Genomic DNA, 8,571 nt, shown 5'->3' on the forward strand with positions numbered 1-8,571 from the left:
AAAGGTCAGCACTGTCAAGACAGCGTGCTCGTGGTCAACGTGCACAAATTTGCAGGTCCACAAAAAATGTTTGCAGATTTACTGCACCTGTCAGCAAGTCCGCTAATCGTGGCAATTCCAGTGGAATGATTTGATTTCACCACAGAATTTTACAGTTTTAAATACTTATGTGGCCTTCAAACTAAAGCTACCAGAATAGCCTTATATAAGACATACATACCCATACAGTTTGCAGCCATATATATCCATTTACATACTCGGTCTGGCTGTGCACAGTCCAACTGTAAAGTTTAACTTTAGAATCCGAGAAAGAACCAAGATCGAGTCCAAGACTCTGGGCTTATATAATTAGCAGGAATACATGGCCAAGAGGAAAGGATACCGAGCAACAATGAACAGTCTTGTTTAAAAAACTGGAGGGAAGGAGGGGGGGAAAGATCATCTGAAAGATAGACGGGAAAAGAAATCAGAGACTTTGCTAAAAAATCCAGGTAGAAAGAGAGGAAATGACGGAAAGAAGAAAAAAGAGAGGGTGTATAGCTGATTCTTATTTATAGATGAGCAGATTGTTGCAGTTACTGTGTTTGTGGTCATGCATAACAATCATTGTGGGGATCTTAGTTGAGGAAATTCCTACTGCTCTACTCTGTGCAATCTGCTGTGCTTTCATATTATCGCACTCGCCTGCCTTTCATAAAAGGAGAAGCTGCCTGTGATCCTGTTGTTCGTGCTGTGTGTTTGTGAATGCCGTATGATGCAGTGCATTAATGTGTGTGGATGTGTGTGTGTGTGAGTATGAGTGAGAGTATGAGTGAGAGATTCCTGACAGGGTAGGTGGGTGCTGGTCACATGCCCTGCAGGTCAGTTTGTTAGAGTTGGCACCACAGAAGAGCAGTGGGGCACCAAGGTAAATAGCACATAAAATGAAAAAAGTTGGATAGTGCTCTTATGAGAAATAGAAGCAGATTATACTGAGCTATGCAGCAAGAGAAACACGTACACACACACCCACGCACTTACTGTCACACACACAAACGTGCAGCGTCTCCTGAATTGACCCCAATTATTGACACATTGAAGACATACTTAAATAATTTAGTCTGTGTTTAAAATTTAACAGCTCACATGCCAAAGCCAAGCACATCGTTCCTCACACGCAAACACAATCCTAGTCGCTGCAGGATTATATCGAGACTTTCTAAATAACAAAACAAAAAATCACTTCCAAGATACACAGAGAGAAAAGTATGCATGGAAGTTTATCTGTGTGGGCTACAGATGAATGTAGCACAATCTTGTGAAACCTATCACTGAAGACTAAACCCAAAATTATGCAGGACTCAACCTGATGCCATTCTCTCGTATCGAGGTAAACTATGTCCTAATTGGAATTATATGTACTTATGTGATCTCTCTGTAATAACAGGTTGGCTGCAGGAGCGAGAGATTACAGATGGAGGGAAGGAGGTGAGACACAACACAGTGTTTGTCTTTGACAGCGTTCAGCCAGCTGTCTCTCCACCACCAATCCGCTTGACAGTTTGAAGATGTGTCGTTGCGAATGTGAGGAGTTATTTAAACAGGATTATGCTTGGAACAACGAGTGGAACACAATCTTTGCAGAGTTGGGAGAGAAGGATACTCTGGATTATGAGTGTTTATAAATATTATGAGTAATAGATCTGAAATCCACTTGAGGAATTAGCAATCTAAATATATTTCTGCTCAGTCATGTAACAGCAGGAATTACATTACTTAGATGATATGACAGTTCGGTATGCAACTTGTACAGTGTGATGTAGAAACTTGAAGCCAAGACTTGAAGTAGGAGACATCTTGTGTCCAGCAGGAAAACTTTAGAAGTGAACGAAATTTATATATTCATAGACTCCGGATAATTATTCTTTAGGATTTATAACATTTTTGACACTTATCAGACACACATTGTTCCAATCATAGGCGTAGGGGATCTTTAAGGAATATAGAAAAGTACAGTTAATTTTTGGAGTGGCAAATTAATAAAGTGCATGAATAAAATTAAATTTAAAGGAATAGTCTGACATTTTGGGATATATTATTTATTTTATTGCCAAAAGTTACACATACACTACACATACTTACAGTATAGCTGAGCGTAGCTTAGCATAAAGACTGCAAACAACAACTAGCCTGCAATCCTGTACAGTCACTCTGAGTTTAAGAGGTCAGATTTGTTGTCCAAGTGTACTTTTTCCACTGTTGTTTTGTGTTTCTCACATGAGCACACTTTATTAGTGCTTTAATTTTCCTCCCTCCTACACAAGGGCTGCAATGCCACCTGCCTTAATGAGTTCAAGTTCAGCCAAATGCAAATAGGTTTTTTTGCCCTTTTTATTTCTTTGGCACATAGTATATAGGCATGGAGGTGGGGCTGAGAGTGGGTGGAGAGGTGAGGAGAGGTGAGGTTGGGTCTGAAGTGGTACATGATCCTTGTTCACCACATAACTACACTGTATGTGTGTCTTGGATTTTGTTATTAGGAAGGGAAGCCAGAGGAGAAAAGAACTGACGGGAAAAGAAAATCCGCTGCTGTCTTTTGTTTAAACTGACTTCCCAAAAAGAAACAAATAATAAAACTGCAAATGTGATATCCCACAGATTTAGACTGCAAAACTGATCAGTAACAAAATGCTGATGCCGGTGTTATGCAAGACCCATAAACCTACATGAAAGTTTTGTTGGCGTTCATATGGCAGAATTCACAGCCACAGGACAACAGGACCATCAGAGGCTGAAAGGAAGACTGTCCTGAGTAATGTCTGTCCTTCATCCCGTCTGGCCGGATCTCCCTCCATCCCACTGCTAGAGCTCAGGAACCGGCTTACATCATACAATGTTTTTTGAGTCAGTCACTCCTTAACGTGTCTAAATAAAAAAGTGAATTACAGCAATGACCATTAAGAAAATAGGACATAAAAATAGTAGGAAAAATATCTGGGTGTGCCAGTTAAAGGCTTTTTTTGGAGGAGAGTTGTTGTTGGATTAGTGTTTGTCGGCGTTCTGTCCACTCCGACCGACAGAGCCACAGAGCAGCCTGAGGTTCACCTGCTCAACCACTGAGGGAAATACAAGCCTGCCCAGACAGGTCAGAATATGTGTTTTTGCAGACATTATCTGGATAGTTTGTGGCCATGTCCGCATTATAAAATTCACTATTTTCACTCAGGCTATGCATTAATTCTCTCTGGTTTCTCCCGCCAAAAGCTCATTCTTTCCTTCCATTCCTTCTTCTTTCATCCACAATCTTGCACTTCTTCCACAGGCAGTTTCATTCTTGCTATAACAGTGTGCACCCTCAAGAGAGTCTGATCCAGTACTTTTCCCTGCTCCAAAGTAGTATCGCTTTCTTCTGTCTGCCTTACTGGAATTGGCCCTTTATCGCCTCCTCCTCCTCTAATGACCTTTCTCTTCAGTCCAAGACCAGATGTACTGCACAGGTGCGCCCTGTTAGTCATAACCATAATGCTCAGCTCCGCCAGGCGTATCCCTTCCTGTTTTTCACTTACCTCTGTTTTGCATTTATCTTTTATCTGGGTCTCTGGCACACTTCACTGCTTACAAAAAAACATGGTTCTGGCCCTCTAACCTGCATTCATAACATTTCCCAATAGCTGGATATTTTGTTACACCGCACAGATGTGGGAAGGCTGAGGTAGTGACCGGTCAGAGCAGGACATTAACTACATGAGAGGGAGTGAGAAAAGGGAAAAATACTGAAGTGGCACAGAGGTAAAGAGGGAGAGGCACGCGAGGAGAACAGAAGAAATATGACTTTAGAGATGGGCCGCTAGAAGGCACAAATATAAGAGGACATTGGGAGGAGAAGGGTGAACGATTTTGTTCCATGCAATCACCCTCTCCATCTTTTTTCATCTCTCGTTGCCTGTCTCTAAGTTTAGATACAAACTACTTAAGTGAAGTCCCAAATCCCTTCTACCAGTGTAAAGATCTGTAAAAATCTGTCAGAAAACAGCCCTCCTCATTCATCTTTCTTTCCCTCCTTTGTGTTGGTATCTGCCTGTGGATATTGGACATTAAATATCTGCGTTAGAGAACCAAACCGCTGCTCAGCGGTTCCAGAGTTAACAGCCTAGTATGACCACATCACTGAATATGTCTGTGGCTCCAGCGCCAAAAACATCCAAGGCTGCAACACCATGTGCTTTCTCTCTCCCTGCTCCATCTGACTCCATCTCTCTCAATCCTGAATTCCCCTCTCTCTTATCTGTCGGCGGGGTTTATCTCCATCTTTATGTCTGTCTTAGTGTTTATCTGTCTGTCTGAGTCTTGCTGATTTCTGGCATAGTCTGTCCTCCTATTCTGGTTTGTTTACCATTGGTGAGGGTCTGCTTTCACACAGCTATTCACAGAGTGTTCTGGCTGAGCCAAATGTGATGTGGTGTTACGTAACTCTCAGATATACACCATGGGGATGTTGTTCTGTGTGACTACTGCATTAACTTCAACGTAGGTGTATGGAAGACTAGCTGAGTGTATTAGCAAATAACTTTGTTTTGAGATAGAATAGATTGCACCTCATAAATGTTTTGAGGTTTTCAATGAAAATATAGACACCATCCAGGTAACCACAAGGTGATACTAATAATATTGGTAATAATGATTGAGGAGAGTAAAATCTAACCAGAAACTGTTTTAGACACTGAAAAATCTTCCTGTGATGACGGGGGTGGTGCATCTTCTGCCAAAAGGATTGCATCTGTTGAAGTGTATTGGATATATTTGCAGGAAAACAAGTCAGCAATGGTTTGGAGAAAACCAAGATCACCCAGATAAACAATACTGATCTGGTTCTATAAAGACTAAACTGCTGGTTATATTGTTTATTTTATTTTTGTTATATGACTATTAGGTCAATTTATAATAAATAAAAAATACATGTTATATGTAAAGGTATTGTATTGTAATGTCATGTATTTTTCTTGTGTTACACATTGCTCTTGTCCATAAGAAGAGAAGTGTAACAAAAAAAATTATTCTATTTCACTTTAATGGAGAAAAGTCCATACAGATTGTTCAAAGTGTACTTCTACTGTAAATGAAATGGACATCTCTACCAAGAGACTCGTAATAAAACACAAAAGAACTGTGTCAGTTCAAAAAAGGGGGGAAAATCCATTGCTTTTTCTGGGTAGGGCCATTAAAGGGTTAATAGATGCCAGAAAGTAAAGTTTCCCTAAAAGGGTGCCGTGTCCTGTTGCTAGAATACCAGCAGTAATACATGACATGTTGTTTGATACTCAAAAACACAGAGTTCCTATATGAGATCACAGCTTCCATTCATGAAAGTTAAAGGGGTAGTTCCCCATAAATCTCCCTTCAAACAATGTTCAGTGTATTCTGCTCTGTGAAACAACTAAACACCAGGTGTCTGTGCATGTTTTTCACATTCAGGGGTCAAAAAGTGGACTCAATCCATGTGGTGTCTGTATGGTGGATGGTCTTTTCATATCATGCTGCCATGCTGGCAAACAGCAGCGAATACTATTATGTACCTGCTATGAGGCAGGTTAGACGTCCCCGTGCCAGCCTTCCCTCACCCTCCCCTCTGTCTCACTGTTTACCCCCTGCTTGTTTTTCTCCTTTCTGTCACCTACTGTATTTTTCGGTGAAAGGCGTGGGAGTTGAGGAGAGAGTGAGCTAATACCCCCGGTCTGATTAAATTGTGGAAAAGGGGGCTGATAGTATGAGAAGGGAGGAGAAGAGGGCGAGGGCTGGGGGTGGAGGGGGGAGGGATGAGTCGGTGGGTAGAAATTGAAGGGGTGGGGGGAAGAGAGGTGAGTATAAAAAGCCTTGCTGTGAGGAATTAGGAAATATTCCTCGGGAGAAAATACACACAGAGAGATATTTCCAAGACTTCTCACTCCATAAGTATCTTTCACGGTAAGCAATACTCTCTTAAAACTAACAGCAGGTGAAAGGTAGAACTAGTTTATATTTTTTAAACTAGACAAACTTTTGAAAAAATCTGCTACTTTTATTTATTATTTTTTTCCTATATATAAATTTTTGTAATGTCTTTAGCATAATGCTGCAACATGCAATCCTCATAGTACAGTAAACCTACAGTTCAACTCTGTTTGTGTAAAAAGAACTTAATATGTAACCTCAGGGTGGCTCTGTGCAGCATCAGGCCTGTAGCTTTTTCCAATGCGGTGGGCACCTTTTGCCTGCAGGGAATATGAACCCACCAGGACCCCTACTAAGACCCAGACAGGCATAAAGCTTTGTAGACACTGTTGTCAGCACCTGACACACATACACACACACACACACAAGATGCCCTTGCCAGTCTTTGAAAGTTGCTTTTTGAACTTTGGGCCTGAGGCTTGCTGTTTCTGTGCCAATGTGAGTCTGGGTTCCACTGAAGCCAAGATATGCCTTATGGGTTGATGTTATGAGCGCTGTGTGAGCATGAGCATGTGCCAGGGACTCTTGTGTGTGTGTTTATATATAATGAAAGCTGCTATTGACGGTGAAGAGGAGGGCTGCTGAAACAAAAATCCTGTCCAAATCCCACAAACAGAAGATGTGGATAAAAGCTGTCCTGCAGTGCAGGCATGCGAATACAGTGTGTGTTACAGACATCTGGCACTGCTGTTTGTACAGGTGTCACACACCTTACCATAAGTCACGCATTTGGACTCTATTAGTTGGCAGTAACTATTCTGTCATGGTTGTTGAGGTTCCAGCTAATGAACAGTAGTTTGTGTACTGACTTAAGTCCAGCTTACTGAAAACACTTTTGGATACTTGTTTATCTCAATGAAGGTCTTTGGTCTGGTTTTATGAATATAAATGTAAGTCTGGTTTCGTTTGTCCCTTGCAGAAATTCTGCAGAAGCTTGCCAGCATGTACAGCTAAATTTCAACAGGATAGCAAGTTTATATGTCTGCTTCTAGTCTTTATATATGCAAAACCACAGGAAACAGATGTAGAGTTTGCCACTTTCAGCCATCTATCCCTGCTTGTGGTTCTGTCCTGTTTACCCACAGTTTCAAAATCCAAGCCACTTTCTCTCCCTGTTTTCTTATCTTACTCTTACTTGGGTGCTGACATGACTCGCTGAAACACCCTTTTCCTCTTCCAGTAGCCCGGCAGATAAACAAGCCTGAGGATGAGGAGCCTTCTTCAGTTTTTGGCACTCTGCGCTGCCATCTCTCTCTGCGTCTGCTATGGTACAGATCCTCCCCAGACATCATCACTTTTCCATCATTCAGCAGTCATTTTTCATTTATAACACATAATATATCCAGTTTAAACAGTGATTCATCATTTATGATTAACCCGATTCCATGTTTTTCCCGTAGAGTCTCATGAAAGCACAGAATCCATTGAAGGTGATTAAATGTTGTCTCTCGTTCATGGAAAAACATGCATGCAGTTTTGACAAATATGACACAGCTTCTGTCGTACAGTATCTAGTATTTAATCCTTACTTTACCCTTCGCTAACGTACCCCCCACCCTTTATTTCACCCTGATCAGTTGCATGATGGGCATTAAATAAGGATTTTTGTTTAGTAAAGTTTTGTGGTTCCAGATTTGTTTGTGGCCCCGAACCAAGCCAACTCATTTATCACGCCACAGAGGGGCAACGTATACAGCCCACCCAGAGGGAACAGCCCCAACCATTACAACTTGATGAGGTAAAATACACAGCCGCAGACATGCATACAGAGCACATTCCTGTATCTTCTACATATGTAAGACCACAAATCCACAGAAACAGGCCAGAGAGCGCACTCACAGAGCCTGAAGCTAAGGGAAAAGGCAGTAATTTAAGAAGAAAAGCAACAAAACAAAGACAAAAGCCACTGGCTGCTGTGTATCTGTTTCTAATTACAATTATCTTCCTTGTCCTCACCCTTCTGTCCTCTAACTATGTCTGTCTGTCTCTGTGTATCCACTTTCTCCCCCCGCACTCTCCTCTCTCCTGTCCAGGACGGTGAAGTCTCCAGCGGAGAGGCGTGCGGAGACCTGTGAGGACTACTCTCCCTGCCGCTTCTACGCCTATCGCCACGGCTATCAGCAGGCCTACCAGAGATACTTTGCCTCCCGAACTCAACCCCAGAGACCAGCTGGGGCTCGTCGTCACTGAACTCAAAGTATCTGTCTGTCAAATGCAGAATTATCATTATCGTCTGGAAATGAATGTGCATTCCTTCATTCCACAACTTTTATATAATTTATGCAGTTTGTGACTCCTACAAGAAAACATTTTATAAAGAGGCATCCAGTGTGGCTCAGATGTTACAGCAACCCATCATTATACACATGTAGCAATTCATGGCCCATCTCTTGTGTAATCTCAGGATAACTTTTATCCACTATTATCACACCTTCCCAGCATTTATGAGCTTTAGGTGATGTGCTTGAATGAAGAGTTTTGCTCACTATCCACTAAGCATTTCTCACATTATCCACCTATTTATCCAGGCCAGCACTGCTGTCAGTGATTATTTCCATTGCTTTGATTTGAAAATAAAATTCCCTTTACTGGGTTTTGTCTTAA

General features: G+C 41.6%; 1 protein-coding gene across 2 annotated transcripts; it reads left to right on the forward strand.

The window, feature by feature from the left end:
• Nucleotides 1-5,813: 5,813 nt before the first annotated feature.
• mgp (matrix Gla protein) lies at nt 5,814-8,571 on the forward strand. Of its 2 annotated transcripts, none has more exons than XM_035655626.1 (5): nt 5,814-5,940; nt 7,151-7,235; nt 7,368-7,397; nt 7,600-7,705; nt 8,001-8,571. In XM_035655626.1, exons 2-5 carry the CDS (start codon nt 7,175-7,177, stop codon nt 8,155-8,157), a joined length of 354 nt encoding a protein of 117 aa, XP_035511519.1. In that variant the 5' UTR covers nt 5,814-5,940; nt 7,151-7,174; the 3' UTR covers nt 8,158-8,571. The 2 variants fall into 2 exon arrangements, with proteins under 2 accessions (XP_035511519.1, XP_035511518.1); XM_035655625.1 differs by having other exon boundaries at nt 5,824-5,940; nt 7,148-7,235.

The sequence above is a fragment of the Morone saxatilis genome, unplaced genomic scaffold (assembly GCF_004916995.1).
Source record: "Morone saxatilis isolate NCDOM2014 unplaced genomic scaffold, NCSU_SB_2.0 Contig14, whole genome shotgun sequence".
Lineage (NCBI taxonomy): Eukaryota > Metazoa > Chordata > Actinopteri > Moronidae > Morone > Morone saxatilis.

What these genes read in the sequence shown, in the direction of transcription:
- mgp (XM_035655626.1), top strand. Translation starts at nt 7,175, where the DNA reads ATGAGGAGCCTTCTTCAGTTTTTGGCACTCTGCGCTGCCATCTCTCTC. An exon ending in AAGCACAGAATCCATTGAAG is followed by an intron (nt 7,398 to 7,599) that starts GTGATTAAATGT and finishes TTGTGGTTCCAG; the next exon opens with ATTTGTTTGTGGCCCCGAAC. An exon ending in AACCATTACAACTTGATGAG is followed by an intron (nt 7,706 to 8,000) that starts GTAAAATACACA and finishes TCTCCTGTCCAG; the next exon opens with GACGGTGAAGTCTCCAGCGG.